Source organism: Pinus tabuliformis, chromosome 5_1 (genome assembly GCF_031772625.1).
Source record: "Pinus tabuliformis cultivar Carrire ecotype Pingquan chromosome 5_1, CPIR1, whole genome shotgun sequence".
Classification (NCBI taxonomy): Eukaryota; Viridiplantae; Streptophyta; class Pinopsida; order Pinales; family Pinaceae; genus Pinus; species Pinus tabuliformis.
The window spans coordinates 430,188,868-430,209,295 of NC_142305.1; the positions used below are offsets into that span (position 1 = coordinate 430,188,868).

Below are 20,428 nucleotides of genomic sequence, written 5' to 3' on the forward strand. Positions count from 1 at the left end.
TGTCCAACATGTTGACATGGTGAGGAGAAACAATTATATGCAAAAATCTCCAAATGTTTGTTTGGAGTACAAGAGGTGGAATATCTGGGTCATGTTGTATCTCATGAAGGTGTTAAGGTAGACCCTAGCAAAATTAAAACCATTAAGGAATGGAAAATCCCCACATCCATAAAGCATCTACGAGGATTTCTTGGGTTGACGGGGTATTATCGCAAGTTTGTTAAGAATTATGGGAGAATAGCAGCACCTCTAACAACATTATTGAAGAAAGATGCATTTTCATGGACTCCAGAAGCAACAAAGGCCTTTGAACATCTTAAAGAGGCAATGTGCCAAGCACTAGTGTTAGCTACACCGGACTTCACAAAAACCTTTATTGTGGAATGTGATGCCTCAGGAAATGGAATTGGTGCTGTTTTAATGCAAGAAGAAAGACCCATTACTTTCAAAAGTCATCCAATCAAAGGAAAGTATTTACACAAAGCTATTTATGAGAAGGAAATGTTGGCAATACCACATGCACTTAAGAAATGGCGACCCTACCTAATGGGGAGACACTTCAAGGTAAAATCAGATCATGATAGTCTTAAATACTTTTTAGAACAAACATTATCTTTAGAAGAACAACAAAAATGGGTCACAAAGATGTTAGGTTATGACTTTGAAATCATCTACAAAAAGGGGAAGCAAAATGTTGTGGCAGATGCACTCTCAAGAAAGGATGAGGATGTGGAAGCATTTCTTTGCGCCATTTCTATTATCCAAACAGATTGGATAAACGAAGCAAGGGATGAATGGAAGCATGACGAGGAAGTGTGGGCACTCATTCAAAAGATACAACAAGATCCCAGTACATCTGATACATTTAGCTAGAAAAATGATTCGTTATGGTACAAGGATTGGTTATACCTATGTAAGAATTCCCAACTCAAACAAAAGATTCTTTGGGAATTGCACACGACTCCCTTAGGAGGACACTCAGGATTTCTAAAAACCTACCATTGGGTTAAGAAGGATTTTTTTTGGGATGGCCTTAAATCAGATATTCAAAAGTTTGTGGTGGAATGTTTGGTTTGCCAACAAAATAAAGTTGAAACAATTAAGACCCTAGGACTATTACAACCTTTATCCATTCCAAGCCAATGTTGGGAGGAAGTTTCAATGGATTTTATCACAGGTTTACCCAAGTCCGAAGGAAAGAGTGTTATCATGGTGGTAGTTGACAAACTTACCAAGTATGCACACTTTTGTGCATTATCTCATCCATTTAAAGCGAGTACAGTTTCTACTGCATTTATGGAAACAATTCAAAAGCTACATGGAAACCCAAAGATTATTGTAAACGACAGAGATCCCATTTTCGTTGGAAATTTTTGGACGGAATTATTTTCTTATCTTGGTACTCAGTTAGCTCATAGCTCATCTTATCATCCTCAATCTGATGGGCAAACTGAGATAGTAAACAAATGTTTGGAAGGATATCTTCGTTGCTTTGTATATGATAAACAGACACTATGGGTCAAATGGTTGCCTCTGGTTGAATGGTGGTATAACACTTCCTTCCATACTGCAACAAAATGACCCCATTTATGGCACTTTATGGATATCATCCACCATCCATCACATCATATTTAAGAGAAAATTCTAAGGTTCAAGCAGTGGAAGATCACATCGAGCATCAACAACAAGTTCTCCAACTCTTAAAGGATAACCTCACCTTGGCGCAGAGTAGAATGAAACAACAGGCAGATCAACATTGCAGCGAAAGAAGTTTTGATGTAGGTGACTGGGTATTCCTATGGCTACAATCATATAAACAAATGTCCCTCAAACAAGTTAAGAAGGATAATAAATTATCACCAAAGTATTATGGTCCGTACAAGGTGTTGCAAAAGATAGGTACTATGGCATACAAATTGGAGCTTCCTGCAGCTTCCCGAGTGCACTAAGTTTTCCATGTTTCATGCTTAAAGAAGGTTATAGGTGACAAGCTTCTAGTTCAAACAATATTGCCAGAACTTGATGAGGAAGGAAAAATCATATTGGAACTTGAAGTAGTCAAAGAAACAAGAACTCGACAGCTACGAAATCGATCAATTTCAGAGTATCTCATCAAGTTGAAGAACTTACCCGTTGAAGATTCCACATGGGAGGATGAGAATTTTATACAGAAGCATCCAGAACTACTCAAGCGTTGAGGACAACACTTTTTTGAAGAAGATGGGCATGTTAGGTCCATATAATACTAGTGATTCCCCCATTACTATTGTTGTTGTATCCCTTATTGTTATTGTTGTGCCCCTATTGTCCCCATATTTTTATTATTGTGCCCCATAGAATCCCACTATTGTTATTTTTGGGCCTTTATATTATTATTGTTAGGTCGGCTTTGGTTATATTGTGACCCCTTAGACTCCTATATATAAAAAGGAGGTTTTGTCATTTGAATCATCTAAGAATTGTTTATTTGTGTAATGTAAAGGAGGTTGCCTCCTCGAAGAGGCTTATTTCTAAGGCGTTGATCTATCTTTTCTATCTTTTTGTGAGCTGGTTTCATAACATGTTCCAACTCTTTGTTGTCGTGTGATGTGTTCTTCCTTCGTGTGCTTTACCACTACTTATATGGCATGTGGTTACCCATACAACTCCTCCCACGATCCTTCACATAACTTTGGGTTGGCTCCATTTATGTTATGTTACTTCAGTTGTAGCACAGGTTTACTCTTGGCCCTATCGTTCAATTTGGGGTTGGCCCATCATTCCACAACATGACTTTAGGTCGGGCCGACCTCCTATTGTCCCACCCAACCTCCTCTTATGTGTCCACCATTCGGGGCATCATTGCATGCTCGTCCACTGCTCAAACCCATAATGTCACAAGCTAACAAAAGCGCTCGATTATTCACCACTTTGATCAACTCATCTCGTGGTGCATGTCTTGGTCGTGCCACCAAGCCCATATGCCAAAAATCCAACTTTGATTTTTCGACACCCATGTTGGTGCACCCTCACCCAACCTCCACTTTTGTCACATTTTTTGCAATATCTTTGTTGTAAATCATGCGATGGGGATGTTGCCCATGGCACATGCCTTGGTTAAAGACGCGCCCAAATCTAGGGCATAACATTGCCCAAGCAACCAGACATGACTTTAAGTGCATGGTGGGCAAGGGCAACAATAAGAGGAGGTGTCAAAGGATCAACTAAAGCTCTAACCAGTGACCCAAGAAGAAGATCGTAGTGGAATGAACCCAGTTCACACAGACGAATAAACAAAAACCGCGTTAAAAGGACTATGCCACCCTGCTTGGGAGGCGAGGTCCCATAAATTCGCCATAAGGTAGTGGCATGTGCAAGGAAGAGGCAAAATGGCATGTCAAATCTAGAGGATCCATTATAACCAATCCTAACACCCCATCGATGTAAAAAAATAAAAAAATCTTTCTAAAATATGTAAATATTATTGTTATTTTTTAAAATATTATTTATATGTAATGTATAAAATACATAATTTCCATTTTATTTAAATAAAAGTGACATATTAAAAACGTCATTGAACTGATTAAAACATGGGAAGCAACAATTTCTTTTATAAAAGAAAACGACTATTATAACCGTTACATACTCGTTTATTGGCAATATAGACCGAGGTCTGGGATCGTTTATAATTGTTTGAATATACTGACAAATGATAACTATATGAACAGGAACGGGTATGGCATTCATTTACTAGTGCGAGAACTGGAAAAGAAGGGCAAAGGCGTTGCTATCCCAAAAATTAAGTCACGCCAGCCAGCCAGATCCGACAGGCGGATAAGTATATACGCAGTTCCAATTATTGGAACTTCAATGAACGTTTCTTTCATTCACATGCTCGTTACATTAAGTCCATCCATGTCAAGCTAAAAGACAAGTGCCAAATCCGCTGCAAGCCACTCAATGCCAACTTTATCCACTCCTCATCCTAGTGATTGTCCAGTGTAAAATGCCTTCCATAACAGCAGATATTTTTGAAAATTTTGCATTGCCACCGATATCAGCTCAAGATGCAGGCATTAATTACTCCCACTCATGCCAGGGTGCTGTCGCACCTCCCACGTCTTGAAACTCCACGAACGTCAATTGAAATTTCTTTTAAACCTTTCAATCCCGCATTCTCAATACCTTATTCTCAGATTCAATTTACCCATGTCAAATCCAGTGTTGGGAAGCGGATTAACCTTGAATCAAGGAGTATTGACAGATTGCATCCAATACAGGCCTCTGCATCTCAATCATCTGGTGGTACAGACAAATGGGTTTTTGAGTTTGTGGGTGAGTAACCACAACCAGTTCTTCACAGGCAAAGAAACAGAGGATCATATTGCATTATGCTGTTTAACAGCTTTAGTTTTTAATTGGTATAGCCTGATATATATGTTTTGTTTTTCACCCGTTTCTTTCATCTTACAAGCTTGTAATCAAGCACTTCAATTTTTTTCTAATATACCATGGCAAGTTACAGTAAAATTTATTGCCAGTTTTCTTTCTGCCTAATTGACGATACTGATTGTGTGAAAAATATCAAGCTATGTTCTCACCTGCTACATGTATTATAATTTTTAGGAGTGAGATTTGAATATAAAGAGGGGCAATGAGGAGAGTGGAGAAGCTGCAAAACAGGGTTTATATAACAGAAAAATCTGATTGAAGTTTGAGGAAATGGACGAAATGAAACGTTTATCATCATGCTCTGAAAGACGTAAACGAGATCTGTGGGACGTCATAAAAACAGAGTATATAGCATTTGTACAGCTCTGTAGCTGTATAGAATATGCTATATGCCGGTACAAAATATATATCTTTTAAATCACATTCTAAATCTATGATTTTATCTATAATGGCTTAGAAAAATTTCTTACATGCTTGGCTGGAAAATTCAGTCAGGCATTCAGCTCTATGGGATGAAATTGATTCGTTGAATGCTTAGGGATGATTCGCATCTGGGACCATTTAACATCAAATGGATAGGAGAGGAAGTTGAAGATATACTGCATGGAAATGATGGCAAGGTAGGCTTTTGAAAGTTAACAGTAGCTATGGAATTAAGTATTTGGAGACTGAAGGGATGGCTAGCCTCATTCTTTCTAAAGATAGACAAATCGGAGAAACGGAATCTGCATTAATATATTAGGTTTCTAAGATTAGCCTAATACTCAGGTACCAAGGTTGGAACTACATGCATTGTAGTTTTAGGAATGAAATTTGAATATGAAGAGGGACAATGAGGAAAATGGAGAAACTGCAAAACAAAGATATAAAGATATAACGGAAAAATCTGATTGAAGTTTGAGGAAATAGATGAAATGATGCATGACATTAATTATCTCCCACTTATGCCAGGGGTCTGTCGTAACTCCCACATCAGGCCTGATTTCCAAATTGGTGTTGATTTTCTCTAACCCTAGCCACAGGTAATTTATGCAGATACTTTGCTGCAAATTTATTTATTACTTCAGATCTACTGAATAAAAAACACCGCTGAGATTTTAACATGCAAATAAAAGATAACAGCTGAAGCAAAACAATACACCAATTTCAAACAAATGCACACATTAATTGCTTCCCTTCAAATCTGCTGATTCATTAATAATAATCTTCAACATACAATGGCTCCCATCTTGCGAAAATAGTCTTTTGAAGAAAATTACAAATATGACAAAACTTGGAGATATTCCAGCTGATCAAACCCTCTGAAGATCCGTCCTTCGATCCTGCTTGGCTGATCTGGATCCTTCTCCCTTGCTACCCCTTGTACTCTTTCTCGGACTCTACACACTTGGATGGAAGTCCTTCCTCGCTCGATCACTGAGATCTCACTATCTCACTGTGTCTTGTGCTAAAAAAAATGGCTTCTCCCTTAGCCTAGCCTTCCTTTTGTAAGTTTAAGTTATTGACCGAATCCACAACCCTAGTCTACAAAGTGATTGACGGATGAGATTAGATTTCAGCATTACTTTAGATCAAGGATTGAAATTCATTTAATCCACTAATTCAAATAACCTTTGCATTTCATTCGATTAACTCACGTTATCTTATAAAAGTCAATTGCTTTAATCATTCCATTAAGGTAATTGCTAAGGTTAAGAGTTTGTTGGATGAATTCCACGCATCTAGACACTTAGACTTGTGTATAAGTACATGTTTGATGCAACAAACATTAACATTCCCCCTTAGAGAGGAAGGATTTTTCTTAAGGAGACATTGCAGTTGGTTTTCCTTCTGGTCTTGGCAAAATGTTATAATCTAGGATTCTTATAACTTTTGGGAATAGTTTTTCTTTTGGCCTTGCAGGGGATTGATGCGAAGTATAACGGATGGTGAGAGATCTGGGTTTGGGGCCTTTTGCCTAAGTGCGACAAAATGGCCTGTAACAGATTGTCCCCTGTTAATTTGGGGTAGCATCGGATGTGCTATAGCCATGAAAATTGGTGGAGAGGCTAAAGCACATGAGATCTCCAAGACCTAGAAATGGTTTGGGGAAATTTTGCCCAGTGAAGGAAATATTAAAATAATTAATATTTTTAATGGGTTCCTAAGTCTAAACTTAGGAAAATAAAAATATTAATGGGTATTAATATAAAATTGGGTTAGAAGGTTCTAAATGACATGGATCAAGCCAAATCTAATCTTAGCCATTGATTAGAGATGTAATCTCGACCGTTGAAGATTCAACATAAAAAGTATAAGAGGAGGCTTGAGGGTTAGTTGAAAAGACACCAGATTGATCCGTCAGTTCGATTTTCTAGAGCGCGGTTTGCTAAGAGAAATCGAACTAGTGATCAGAGTTCCAGCGAGGGGCAGTGAGTGCATAGCAGAGAGGTAGAGATAGTGTCGGAAGACAAACGCAGAGGTAGCAGAGCCAGAGGAAGCCACGCATAGGCCAACAGTGACTGCGCAGATGGCCAGAGGGCTTGCGTGAGTGACGCAGAGGGCCAAAGAGGCGGCGCAGAGCCTCAGAGGGCTGATGTAGACTAACATAGAGGCCAGGAGGGCTAATGCAGTGCCTCAGAGAGGCGTTGGAGAGAGTTTTGTGGAGTAGACTTTTAGAATATCTGCTTCCATAGAGAGATATTACTGCCAGATAGATTTCTCTGTAGGGTGAGATAGTTTGGCACCTAGTTGTACTCAAGAAAAGCTGCTTAATAATAAAACCCTCAGAATTGCTTCATCGGTTTTCCCAGGTTGGGTTTTTCCGGGGACAATTGTCCAAAAATAACGGTGTCCCTTGTGTGTTTGTCTATTTCTTTCAACGGATGATCTGTAGATGGTTGAGACTGCATTGTGTTTATTTCAATATTTATATGGTTAAAAAACTTGTCCAGTAATTAAACAAGTAGGTGAAATAAACTTGATAGTGCAGGAAAATTTCTAACGGGTTAGACTTAGAAATTTCAACATGGTATCAGAGCGTTGCAGATCACAGGAGAGCTGAAGGCACCAGTTGAATCAAAGAATTTGTAGCAGAAACAGTTGTCTCGAGTGATAGAAGCTGTTCCTAAGCAAAAAGCAGCAGAAAAGGGGTGACACAGAGGGCCTGCGTCATCAGTTCGAGCCAGAGAAGGGGCCAACGCAGAAGCAGTGAGAGGCAGAAGAGGCTCACAAAGAGCCACGTCATCTTGCTCAACCAAGTAGGAGTGACGCAGTTGGCTAGTGGAGCAATTAAGCCACTGCCGGGATTGCGCAGAGCCTAGAGGCTCAGTTCTTCAATTGCTGAGGCATAGGAAGCTGTGGGCAGATTGTGGAGTGTGAAGCTGGTGGGGTGTTGTTGCTGTTGAGGCAGAATAGTACCTAATGGGACAGAACCAAGGTAGAGGGAGTCGCTACCTAGGCAGATTTCTAGCCAAGAAATCCAGATCAGTGTTGCAGGAGCAAAGGAGATCGGAGAGGTACGATTCGACTGTTGGCAGAAGGATTTCCCTCGGGAAATCGAGACTCAGAAGGAGTCTAGAAGAGAACTTCCAGGAGCGAAAAAGAGACTCAGAGGGAGTTGAAGAGAGAACTTCCAGGAGGGAAGTAGAGACTCAGAGGAGTCGAAAAGAAGAGCAGAGATGGCAATGAACGGACTGAGGGATCAGGACAGGTTGGACGGAGCATCCAACTTTGTCATCTGGAAGGCCAGGATCCTGTCTGTTCTGGATAGACATCGCATCAAGGCCTTCGCCTTGAGAACTGTGGCTATCCCAGTCGACCCAGCTGATAACAAAAAGTATGAGGATGCGATGGCCAAGGCAAAGTGCATAATCCTTGATGGGGTCAAGGATCATGTAGTTCAACATATTGTCGAGAAGAATACGACAAAGGAGATGTGGGACACCTTGACGACATTGTATCAGGGCACTTCCGTGCAGAGGAAGATGCTACTGGAGAATCAACTGCAGTCGTATCAGATGCAGAAGGGGGAGCAAATAGATCACTTCTTGTTGTAGGAGATCTGGGACCAACTGACTTCCATAGGGGCCACGCCGGATCAAGAATTAATGGTGAGGACCGCCCTGAACGCAGTCTCCGAGGAGTGGGAGACATTCGTCCAAAGCATTTTGGGCAGAGCAAATCTTCCAGATTGGGAAGAACTGTGGGCAACTCTTCACCAAGAAGAGATCAGACGGCTGACCAAGGCGGGAAGTAGTGGCAAAGGAGCCCGGGTCAAGAAAGAGGAGGAAGAGGATGCGGCTCTGGCATCTGCAGGGCAACAAGGGAAGAGGAAGAAAAAGGACCTCTCCAAGATTAAGTGCTTCAACTGTGGGGAGTTGGGCCATTATGCAACCCAGTGTCCTAGGAAGAAGAATAAGGGAGAGGCGTTTGACTCCAAGGCAGCGCCAGCTAAGGCAGAAAAAGAGGTAGAGGATGATGACGATTGTGCCATGAGTGCTCATACAGCTCTAGAGAAGAGGTGGGGAGACATCGAGCTGTAGTCAGGAGGACTACAGGAGATGAGGGGCAGGATCCTTGAGGTACCCAAACTCTTGGATCATATCCGGCTATGGAAGCCCCGAAGTGACAGTAGCAGGATGGCGGATGTCGGTAGAAGCAGATGCGGATGGAGCGACAAAGAGTGCTAGAGTGCAGTAGTCCTTGGCAGCACAAAGAGGGTTGTAGCAGTGCGAGAGGCACAAAGGAGGTTGCAACAGTGCAGGAAGGCACAAAGGGGTTTGCAGCAGTGTGAGAGGCACTAAGTTGTTGCAGCAGTGCAGATAGCAAAGGGAGCATAGGATAGCGGTAGAGGGAGCTTCAACTTCAGGAGGGTTTCTAGCCTGACAAGGATGCCAGTTATTGGGTAGATCAGTTACCATTGTCTCAGTCACTGAGTTGCAGTGTAGCAGTAGCAGCGGTAGTGCTATGGGCAGGACGATGCAGCATGAGGAGAGAGGGCTACAGTGTAGATGCAGTGTTGGGAGGAAGGACCAGTAGCAACACAGATGCAGAGGAGTTGCCGTACGGATGTAGCAGTGGCAGTCGTAGAGCCATGGGCAGCAGTACAGGATGCAGCAGTGCAGAGGATGTTGGGCAGCAAGGCCAAACATCAGCACAGGTATCAGTGCTGGATGATCAGGGTGATGCTCAGTGGTGGAGTATTACTAGAGCACATTCCTTGCTAAGAGAGAGTGTTGATTTGGGGTAGCATCGGATGTGCTCTAGCCATGAAAATTGGTGGAGAGGCTAAAGCACATGAGATCTCCAAGACCCAGAAATGGTTTGGGGAAATTCTCCCGGTGAAGGAGATATTAAAATAATTAATATTTTTAGACTTAGGAAAATAAAAATATTAATGGGTATTAATATAAAATTGGGTTAGAAGGTTCTAAATTACATCGATCAAGCCAAATCTAATCTTAGCTGTTGATTAGAGATGTAATCTCGTCGTTGAAGACTCAAAAAAAAAAGTATAAGAGGAGGCTTGAGGGTCAGTTGAAGAGACACCGAATTGATCAGTCAGTTCGATTTTCTAGAGCGAGGTTTGCTAAGAGAAATCGAACCACTGACCAGAGTTGCAGCGAGGGGCAGTGAGTGCATAGCAGAGAGGCAGAGATAGTGCCGGAAGATAAGCGCAGAGGCAGAGAGGAAGACGTAGATCCAGAAGAAGACACACAGGCCAGCAGTGACTGCGCAGAAGGCCAGAGGGCTTGCGTGAGTGACGCAGAGGCTGCAAAAGTGACACAGAGGGCCAGAGAGGCTGCGTAGAGCCTCAGAGGGCTGACGCAGAGGGTTTCAGGCTAACACAGAGGCCAGGAGGGTTGACACAGTGCCTCAAAGAGGCGTTGGAGAGAGTTTCGTGGAGCAGACTTTCAAAATATCTGCTTCCATAGAGAGGTATTACTGCCAGATAGATTTCTTTGTAGGGTGAGCCAGTTTGGCACCTAGTTGTACTCAGGAAAAGTTGCTCAATAATAAAACCATCAGAATTGCTTCATCGGTTTTCCCAGGTTGGGTTTTTCCGGGGACAATTGTCCAAAAATAACGGTGTCCCTTGTGTGTTTGTCTATTTCTTTCAGCGGATGATCTGTAGATGGTTGAGACTGCATTGTGTTTATTTCAATATTTATATGGTTAAAAAACTTGTTCAGTAATTAAACAAGTAGGTGAAATAACCCTGATAGTGCAGGAAAATTTCTAATGGGTTAGACTTAGAAATTTCAACACCCCCTAAAGTACAAAGTCAGAGGTTGTGGATGAGGATTGAAGTGCTTTACCATGTGAAAAGTCCAGATCAAGAATCGACTGGTTGAGATCTAACAATCATCAATTAATTGTTACAATACATTATCATCATGATATCACCGTTGAGGTAGGTATACCCATACTCAACATATAAGCCATTTTACATGTACAATGATCAAAGTCACATCCACTGATTATGCATTATGGACCCATTCTTGGAGGACTTTCTGTATGACCATAGCCATCATACTTTGTAGATCTGTGTATGAATCCTGAAATCGCAACCTGAATGGATGAAACTAGATCTGGGGTCTTCCATCTCGTCACTTGATAGTACGAATCTAACCATGTGAACAAATGTGTTGAAGTCAAACATGGTAGACACCATCTGATTACTGACCAATGATGAAAGTCGTTAATAGATGCGAGAGGGACCACTGATAATGATAATGGCCCTCAAGGTACTAAGCAAAATCTATGAGGTGTGAATAAATGAGTTGAAGTTGAACACCACGCAAAATCTTCCGGTCGAAGGCCAATGATGAGAACCTGGTATCGAAAGCGAGGAAACTTGCCATTGAGGCAGGCAAGTTCCAAGGCATTAAGGGGAGTTTCTAGATCAACTTCCTAGATAATGTGCTAAAGTCGATAGGAAGTGACCCGTCGTAGGAGGGCCTTGATATATACCCCATCAACGACACGAAACAGATATCGAGATTTGAGACAGAATGTGTTATGCAACGAACTCACAAAATAGAAGAAAGAGATAGATCAACGACTTCAAAAGTAGCTTCTTCGAGGGGGCAACCTCCTTTACATTACACAAATGAACAATTCTTGAATGATACAAATGAAAAGACCTCCTTTCTATATATAGGAGTCTAAGGGGTCACAACATAATCAAAGCCGACATAACAATAATAATGTAAGGGCACAACAATAATAATAGTGGGCTTCTATGGGGCACAATAATAACAATATGGGGACAACAATAATAATAAGGGGCTATAATGACAATAATAATAAGGGAATACACTAGTATTATAGGGACCTAACATGCCCCTCTCCTTCAAAAAAATGTTGTCCTCAACGCTTGAGTAGTTCTGGATGCTTCTATATAAAATTCTCATACTCCCATGTGGAATCTTTGGCTGGTAAGTTCTTCCACTTGATGAGATACTTTGAAATTGATCGATTTCATAGCTGTTGAGTTCTCATTTCTGTGACTGCTTCAGGTTCCAATATGATTTTTCCTTCCTCATCAAGTTCTGGCAATATTGTTTGAACTGGGAGCTTGTCACCTATAATTTTAAAACAGTTTTATGTTAATTCACATTAATATTTTATTTTCCCTAAGTTTAGACTTAGGGACTCCATTAAAAATATTACTTATTTTAATATCTCCCAAATTGTTTAGAATCTGCCCAAACCATTTCTGTGTATTGGATATCTCATGTGCTTTAGCCTCTCCACCAATTTTCGTGGCTAGAGCACATTCAATGCTACCCCAAATCAACACCCCATGCTCCACCTTCCATCTTTGGGTTCAACTGACCATTGGTTCTCTGGGATTTGGCACCATACACCCTCATACTTGGGTAGTGCTTGGGACCTGGCCCTGGGAGGTTGATGCAGTGAAAAGAAAAAGAAAAAGCACATGATGGCCACAAGTAAAAACAAAAGATCAAAATGCAAAATATGGTCGGGATATACACATTAGCACATGGGAAAAAGCCTAGCATGAGCTCTACCTCACTCATTATGGCCATCACTTGGTTCCTGAGCACATGTTGCTCTTCATATTATGAGAAGGAACCCTTGCATGTCCCAACCCTTGGTGGGCAATGAGCCGCCTCACCCTTAAGGGGGTAATAACTACTATACATCATACAAAGCAAGCTCTAACCCTTAAGCTACGAGCAATAATACAAAGAAAAAATCAAGAAAAAGTAAAAGGCGCACAAGAGGGGTGGAAAAACAAAAGCCGAGTTGGTAATTGATGCATCCACAATTGCTCCCTCCCCCACATCTATATGCTCAGGATGAGGAACCCATCATAGTTGGTCCCTATGACCATGAAGTTTTCTCCCCTTCGTTCTATCATTATTCACATGAAACCTATCAATTGAACGGTGGACCAAGGACATGTCATTTCCCTTTAGGGGCTAGAATCACCTAATAGGGTGGTTGGTCTATTAGCTACTTCTACCTAGGGAGGTAACACTATAACAAGTTCAAAGCCTTAATTTTGGAAGGGAAGCCTTGTTTGAAGTGTCAAATTGCCCATTACTTGCAAGCTTGGTTCACTTAGATGCAAAAATGATTAAATGTACTTGATGATGTAGATGCTAGCACTGGATATTGTGTGTAATTGTCAGGTGGTTCCATAGCCATGGCTTGGGAAACTTAATTGGGGCTCAAGTCCTTCAAAGGAGCATATTGACACCCACAGGTGAGGCGTTGAGAGCCATGGGTTTCGAGTTGTAGCAAAGTATCACACATAGCCATGGGCACCTCCAACACCCAACTTTCCAACACTTTGACCTACATTGATGACTTTTAGTGGATGATGCACCTGGATAGGACATACCCCCAGCCGGCTTAACACTTCATGAGGGATTGGCAGTTGATCTAGGGCCCAGAGGAGGATAGTCTCACACCTTGAGACATGTGAGGGCTAGCACCGCCTCGAAAGCCCTCAACATTGGAGCAGAGACAGGGATTTTGACCACCTGGAGACCCATGAGACCACTTTTGTGCCCCAAAATGAAAATTGGGGTCCATAGAGGGAGATTGATAAAGACCTAGGGGCCAACCCCTAGGAGATGATTTTAGAGGGCCTCTACTCACATCATGGCACCCTGAGCCCTCAACGCTTACCCTAAGCAAGCCGACACATGGATGACGTCAACTTTATCTCTCCTATGGGTCACACATGTGGCTTAGTTTGATTTTATTTCCTTGGCTACTAGGTCAGCTTATGTGCTAGCACATTATTTTATGATTTTAGGAGCTAGTGGGCTAAAATAGGACTTTGAATTCCTCATATAAGTAGAGGAGTCGTTCATTCATCATCTTCACACACTTGGAATTTCGACCTTCTTGCGCTGTGGAATAATTGGTTTCTATTAATGCATTTTGACATTTGGAGCAAATCGTTTGTCTTTGGAGCTATTTTTTTGGATCAATGGATGGAATCTTTTGCATGTTATGTTGTAAGTGAACTTATTGTCGAATATTTATTTTCTCTATGTCTAATGTATGGAATATGTTGGATCTAGGGTTTACTATTTTGCCCTAACTTGTTGAAAATTAATTGAATGATATCTATATGTCACTATTGCATGCATTACTCATGAATAACATACAAGCGTATTTCCTAGTGGTGAACTTTAATTAACTCTCCCACAAAGCTCCTTGATTCATTGCATAGGTAATTGTTATGGTTTTTGGTGCTATGACATTAATAATTTGGCCTCCTTAACAACTTTTTGATCATTCAATCAAATCATAGACTCCATACTCCCGAGGAACAAGGGACTGGTCCATTTTGTTGGTGATGAAACTTGATTTTTATCCATAAATTCTTCCTTCTCTAATTCGGCCCCTTTAAGGCCAAGCTTGTTAGCTAGGGCTTTGTGTGAATCCCAAGGAAAGTTACATTTGGGAGATTGGAGAGCCTAAACATCAAGAGGAAGGTATTTGCCACAAAATCTCTCCTTTTGGTGGACATCCACTTCAATCTTGTCCACAAATTTCTTTGCTATAGTTGTTTGCCCTAAGATAAAACCCTAGTCTAGTCTTGCTTCAACTTAGGGGTTTGTTGAGGGTTTCATGTGCCTTGATTATGCTAATATATATTGTTGGAAACCCTTTCTCATTGGCTTGACCTTTGACCAACCCAATACTCAATCTACTAAACAAGCCCTAGGTCTCATGCTTTATCCCATAGGCCTCTATCAAGAAAGTGAATTGCCTCCTATTGGAGCCTTGAACCTAAATTGTTCCTTTCTTGTAGAAGGCCTTGTTGAGTCACCATGTACCCTAACCCTAGAATATCCATTAGGTGACCTTCTCACATATCGAAACTCCTCCGATTGGTGAAAAACCATAAAGAGCAGGGGGTTTTGGCTATGGTGACAGTGGGCCACTACCCCATTGTTGTCACTTGGTCTAGTGTTAGCCTTGTAGGGTGCCCTTCTCCAAGGCCTACTAGATTTTGCGGCAACACACCCAATTGCAAAATGATCAAAGTCTCTATTGAGTAACAAGCCACATTCATCTAAGAGAAATACTGGATGGTGAGAGGCGAATCACTCATGCAGATGGCAAAGGCATGTCGCATATCATCATCAGGAAGTGAATGTCAATGGTCGCTGGTTGACTGATTGTGAAATGTAGGAGAAAAGTTTTCTCCTATGGGGTTACCCATTTTGGTGGGTAATAGGGTCAACAACAACAATGACATCAAACATAGAGTGGTAGAATGTGTTGATTTTTCAAGTGCAATAGATACAAGCACTGTTTTTTGAAAACTGATAATTAATTTTAATGATGTAGATATTCTTTTAGCACTTCCAGTTTATCATTAAACAATTATACTTCAGAAATTCAACCATAAATGCGCAAGGACAGTAGAGATCACAATGCACAAAGACAACACAAAATTTACCCTGGGAAAACCCACTTGGGAGAAAAACCCAACAACATTTCCTTAGAAGAATTCTTTAGTTCCACGAGAGATACACCTAACTCTGCTAGTTAATATGATGGTCATCAATGCTGGTCAACTGCCCTCTTGTCAAGCCCAACAAACTCGGCCTTGTCTGACCTGCCTAGGACGAATTTCGGCCCTGCTGCCTATAAACTGCTACCCAGAAGTTTGACCTGCTGCCCGGAATATGCCCAAAAACTTGCATGTGTGAAGTCAAAGAGAGATAGAGAATATGCTTGAGATGTCTTCATCCTTCTTCTTCTTCTCCTTTGCTTGGATGCCCAAAAGATACTCTGTTGTGTGAGTGATCAAATTGTGTCTTGTGGAGGAGGTTGAGTGCCTATATATAGTATTCTAGCTGGCTTGAATGGGTGTCTCTTCACTGGGGCCAACTTGACTTGAAGGAGGGCCGACTTGACAAGTTTGGAGCCAAAAATTCAAAATTCAAAATTTAATCTTTTCTCTTTTGAAACTGACATGAAGATTATGTGTTACATTTTTCATTATATATTTCAAGGGCTAAAATATCAATTATGAAGACCAAGCATAGCTACAAAATTCAATAGAATGCATTGTTCTTGGAAATGCTGAAAAGGAATGTCACTCCATAGAAAACTTCTATCCACAAGCTTTCCCGCTTGCTTCTTCTTTATTTTAACTACTAACCTAATGGAAGGTTGTACACTAGCTGTGGTCCTTGCGACAAAAAAAGATGAGGTTGTTGAGGGCATGGTGGAAGGTGATGCCAAGGAAAAACTGTCACTTCCTGCCTCCCTGGATCTTGCAGCTCCTCTAGCTGCAAGCTCAATTCTTATAGCTTCCCTCTCATCTCTCATTTTACCCATACCCTGAAGTGATTTATTGGCAATATGAATTATTTCTGAGGTTACAGCTAGATAAATTCCCACTTCATGCCTTGAAATTTTTCATGTTGGTATTTCAATTAGCTGATCCCACTGTCATTTCCTTCCCATATAACTCACAATTCAACATTTGTCAATTATGCTCATTAGCGGGATCCACCATAATCTGACATAGGGTCCATAGCTTTCGGCATTTTCAGATAACAATGATTCAACATAGAAAAAATGAAAATCAAGACTCAAAATACAAAAATGCTTTAGAAGGAAAAAACATAAATAAATAATTGGTAGATATCCTACTAAAAATTGTTAAGAAGAGGGAAAACTGGGCATTGCAAAACGTATCAAAATCGTAAAAAAAAACATATTGAAATTGTTATAAACTTATACATACCTACAAATATAGAAACAACCGATGCAAATCAATTCCCACTCCATAATAAATTGTTGATGGCAAATGAAAACACTCTATTTCTGGTCCTTAGCTCAAAAAAAATGGTGGAGACCCTTTTTTGCCTTCAAACCTCTTCACCCTGTTTTGAAAATGAGTTAAAAATGTCAAATTTTTCTCTTATAAAGTGCTCATTCTGCTGTGTTGGCAATTTTTTCAGTCGACTCACTGCCAAAAAATATTGCAATATATTCTTGGCAGAAAAAAAATATCAATTTTTAAGGTGATAATATTGCCGGCTTACACACATTGCAATATCTACAATATTTTTGCGATATTTGCAACAATGATTTTCACAAGTCTGTTTTTTACAATGCTAAAGATGCACTGCATTATTTTGTTAGTTTTTTTATTTTCTGTAGGTTGTGACATCAACACAAGCAGGATATTACCAAATTATGAGATAGCTTGATACATAGGGTGAAACTTAACATGGGGAGGTAATTGCAACATGTAAGCCATCGAATCAAACTCTTGAACAAAGGAAAGGAAATTTACTATAGATATAACTTGTGATGGGTGGGAAGTCCTGTAACTGTGGTATACAGTTTGTGCTAAATTATGCCATCTTTTGTCACTACAACACAAAATTTATGCCTGAATTATGGTAAATTCTGTCCCTGTAGCAGTAGTTGCACAAATTCAATTATGAATGACACATAATATATTGGGGAGAACTTTGTCCAGTTCTTCTTAGACAAACAACTATCTGGCTTGACCCTCAGACAAAATTAAATTACTGACTTGGAAGGATTGCAATGTCTACTAGTTTTTCTGATACAGGTTGGGCCTTGTGTGAGCCCATTACGGATCTACTTACTTGGCACGTGAATTTTTCCTTGCATGGGGCACCCTTTCTGTCTATATTTATCATGGAAGTTGGTGCAGTTTTCTTTGTTATGCTTGTCTTCTTGTTGCTTTTTTTTTAACCTTTATTATGCCTCCTTTTTTTCCTTAGAAATAACTCCCTGGGAAACACTCTGGGCACTTCTGCCTGTTCCATAAATGGTATCTAGTGAAGCGGGTGGTGTGGACTCAGTGCACCTCATCCTTTGGGAATGGCAATGCCCTGACAATAATGGCACCAACCAATTGAGCTGAGATTGTGATGGCCTGAAGAAAATTTCTGTCTTAGATTTGTGGTGGTAACATCAAAAGGTATTTCTTAGCCCTATGTCTGCACCAGGTGATTGATGAGTATCTGAGATATTGGAGTAAAGTCTTGAAAATTTGTGCTACCATAATATTTCTATAGTTAGCTGGGTCTGAAATGTAACCTGACTTATAGATAGCATGGATGATATGGGTGGCCCAAGATGATGGGAAGCCAGAGCAAATAGTTTTGATTAAACGCATCTGTAATGGTCTAGGAAAGGGGTTTAATGTCAGATGTCAAATTTCTGATTGAGGCAAAAAAACGAAAAAAATTCAGATTGAAAGTCTTTAATATCCATCACCTTATTCATTTGTACTTGACGGGGTGCTTCTAGGACTGCTGTAGAGTGAAAAAAATTACATGGCAGGAGCCAAAGGGGCTGTAGGTTGGATGGCTGCTGGGGAATGTTGTGAAGATTGGAAGCACGAAAAATGAAACAGCAGGGTCAGATATGACGATGATGCATTTTATCAATAACAAGGTTTGCCAGAAAGATTTGTGTGAATGTCTCTAGGCATGTAGGTGCTCAGTGCTCTGACAGGATAGAAAACTATGTTTTTTCCTCCTAAGGAGACAAACGTTTGTAGCTCAAAGATTAAAATACAGTGTAAAGTATGTCGGGTGGATGTAAATCTGCACAAACGAATGAAGACTAATCCAACTAATGCAGTTGACAAAGTCTCCTTTTGGTTATATACACTTGCATAGTCTGCCAAATGATAGGATTTATGGAGGGTCTAACAGGGTGTATCATTAGTCCAAACCTTCTATGAGACACATCAAACAAGGATTGACCACCAATTTCAGTGCCCCACTTGATAGGGATCAATCTTTAAGAGGCTCAGAACGTGCCCAATTTACTTTACGCTGCAAAATAAGCCAGAGATATTGGAAGCATTGAGTGCCAATAGCAAAAGAATAGTCCTAACATGATATCCTCAAGCAGAGAAGATTTGCTTGCCAATACAATAACACAGATTGTATACCAATTATACCTATATAAGGCAAAATTTAAACTCTTTATTGTTCTGACAACTTTTTTGCATGAGTTGCGTTCCTTCAGGTTTGTGGTCTCTGTAGCAGACTTCTACCCCTATTTTGTACAATTTTCCTTCTGTTCATACGAGGCCCTTGGTTACCAGATTTTTATTTCATATATGATTTGACTTTACCAACCTAATCTGAGTGTATGAATCTGCAGTTCTACCTTATGGATGTGATTTGAACATACTTTTGTAATGAGTACACAAATTTCATATGGTTACCTTATGTTCATGTTGTTCTGAGTAACCGTTTAACATTTTATGGACAGGTGATGGTAATTCAAGTCACATTGGTCAACCAGTTTCTCCTCCAGAAGCATTTGAATTGACCTCGGTATATAAGAACTTTTGCTTCCATATTTGTTGATCTAAAATGAAAGATGCCACTGCTCAAGGGCCATTTTAACTTATTTTGACCTTTATATAAACAGGATGTTGCAACTGTAGGCCGTCTTCCAGAAAAAGCAGATATTGTAATGCCAATTGCTACAGGTAGCTCTAAATGTAAATTATACTGTCAATATTGTATTGGTTTCTTATGGTGATATGCATTTACTTTTCCAGTGATTCTACAAGAAAAGGAAAGTCATGTACTTATACTTGGTAAAGGATTGTGTCAGTCACTTTATAACATATATCTTTCATGGACATGAAGATCATAGTTCAATGCTGGAATTATATAAAAACGTTATATAGGCCATCTTTTCTTCAATTACAGTTTGTTCATCTAGGCAATATAAAGTAAGTGCTATGTGTTGTCCTTTCCTTGCAAGGTTAATTGCTTATAACAAAATGTAATCAGTAATTCCTATATTTGCACAAGTTTCAAGTTGATGAATACTCTTGTATTATTGCACTGAGGCACATTATATTCTCCAGTATGGGGAGATGTATCATGAGTGAGTGAAGGAGCGTAACACTGTTGTCAGTTTATATATATATATATACTTCAATAATAATCAGCATAGATCCATTTTAGCCCTGGATCTACCAAGCATTGAGAAGGAACAAATCCCTTGAAGTGCAAACCTTTCAAATGATGGTGCAAAAACTTGTGGAGAGGTTTGTGCCTCAAGGGTTTTGATTTCTCTCAGTGCTTGAGATCTGGATTTAAGATGGATCTATGTTGGCTGTAGATTATCACATGAAATCTGAAAGTTTTAACAGCTCAATTGATGCTCGATTACTTAGTGTCATTGTAAATAATAAAATCATCTTTGACAGTATCTGGTATACATGCTCGCCTGGAGAGGAAAGAAGGGATATTATTTGTCACAGATCTGAATAGCACCAATGGTACATACATTGATAACGCAAGGCTTAGCCCTGGTGCTGTTACAGCTCTTTCCGTTGGGAGCTGCATTACATTTGGTATGTTTTTCTGCACATATGCCAGTTATTTTAGTTTTTTCTATACCTAATCAAGTGTATGTGCCTGCTGTTCCTACTGTTGTTTAACTTCATCCTCCTGTACTTCAGAACTATTTCTTGCACTAAGATTAT

The 20,428-nt window shown here is 40.2% G+C and overlaps 1 protein-coding gene across 1 annotated transcript in view; it reads left to right on the forward strand.

The window, feature by feature from the left end:
* The first annotated feature begins 3,735 nt into the window (after positions 1-3,735).
* The window catches only part of LOC149165340 (uncharacterized), a 116,427-nt gene continuing 99,734 nt past the window's right edge, over positions 3,736-20,428 (forward strand). The window contains exons 1-4 of the mRNA XM_089431119.1: positions 3,736-4,314; positions 19,195-19,259; positions 19,357-19,417; positions 20,150-20,296. Of these exons, the coding sequence (XP_089287245.1) occupies positions 4,047-4,314; positions 19,195-19,259; positions 19,357-19,417; positions 20,150-20,296 (541 nt within the window). The 5' untranslated portion in view covers positions 3,736-4,046. The remainder of the gene's footprint in view (positions 4,315-19,194; positions 19,260-19,356; positions 19,418-20,149; positions 20,297-20,428) is intronic.